This window comes from Papilio polytes, unplaced genomic scaffold, assembly GCF_000836215.1.
Source record: "Papilio polytes unplaced genomic scaffold, Ppol_1.0 DF822067.1, whole genome shotgun sequence".
Classification (NCBI taxonomy): domain Eukaryota; kingdom Metazoa; phylum Arthropoda; class Insecta; order Lepidoptera; family Papilionidae; genus Papilio; species Papilio polytes.
In genome coordinates, this window is record NW_013527137.1 from 3936542 (window position 1) to 3937227 (window position 686).

A 686-nucleotide genomic window follows, 5' to 3' on the forward strand; every position below is an offset into this window, starting at 1 on the left:
AATCGCTTTGTAACAGAATTACCTGTCGACTATTGCAAAACACACATCAACAAAGTTTCAATTTATCGACTTCTTAGTCTACTTCATAGTTTAGTATCATGCTTAGTTCTTACCCTCTTATCTAAATGTTTAGTAAAGCCGAGCGAAGCCGCAAGCAACTCTGCTCGTACGTCAGAGTTCTTGTAGGGTAAGCCGCGGAACAGAGAGAACAACAGCAATGTTTCTCGACCTGTCAGCTCTCCAAATACTGCGTCAAACTGGGGACAGTAACCTGTGAAATGAAAAGAGACTTAATACTTCGGACCAATAAAGTAATAATATTTGTTATATTTGTAATTGTTACCAATATTCTCGTAGACTTTAGTGATGTCTTTCTTAACGGAATACCCGCTAACATAAGCTTCGCCGCTAGAGATGGCCTCATCGCCCATCAACATTTTGAACGTACTGGTCTTGCCCGCGCCGTTCACACCGAGCAGCCCGAAACATTCACCGTCACTTACGCCTAGAGAAAAAAAAAATGTAAAAAAGTCATCTCCTAGTCCGTAACCCACTCATGTATACTTGGAGTATCTGGTTTTAGTTCCAGATTGGTCTATCTTTAGGCATGTATATCCAAACAACTGCTACTCTATGCTTACTAAAGGAAACTTGATCCACAGCCAGATGTTTCCCGTAGTATTTAG

At 40.8% G+C, this 686-nt stretch overlaps 1 protein-coding gene across 1 annotated transcript in view; it reads right to left on the bottom strand.

Annotated features, from left to right (window-relative positions):
* Window positions 1-686, bottom strand: part of LOC106106854 (ATP-binding cassette sub-family A member 3-like) — a 12272-nt gene that overhangs the window by 1914 nt on the left and 9672 nt on the right. Inside the window, exons 26-28 of the mRNA XM_013287513.1 lie at window positions 642-682; window positions 344-505; window positions 89-271 (exon numbers count right to left, since the gene is read on the bottom strand). Of these exons, the coding sequence (XP_013142967.1) occupies window positions 89-271; window positions 344-505; window positions 642-682 (386 nt within the window). The remainder of the gene's footprint in view (window positions 1-88; window positions 272-343; window positions 506-641; window positions 683-686) is intronic.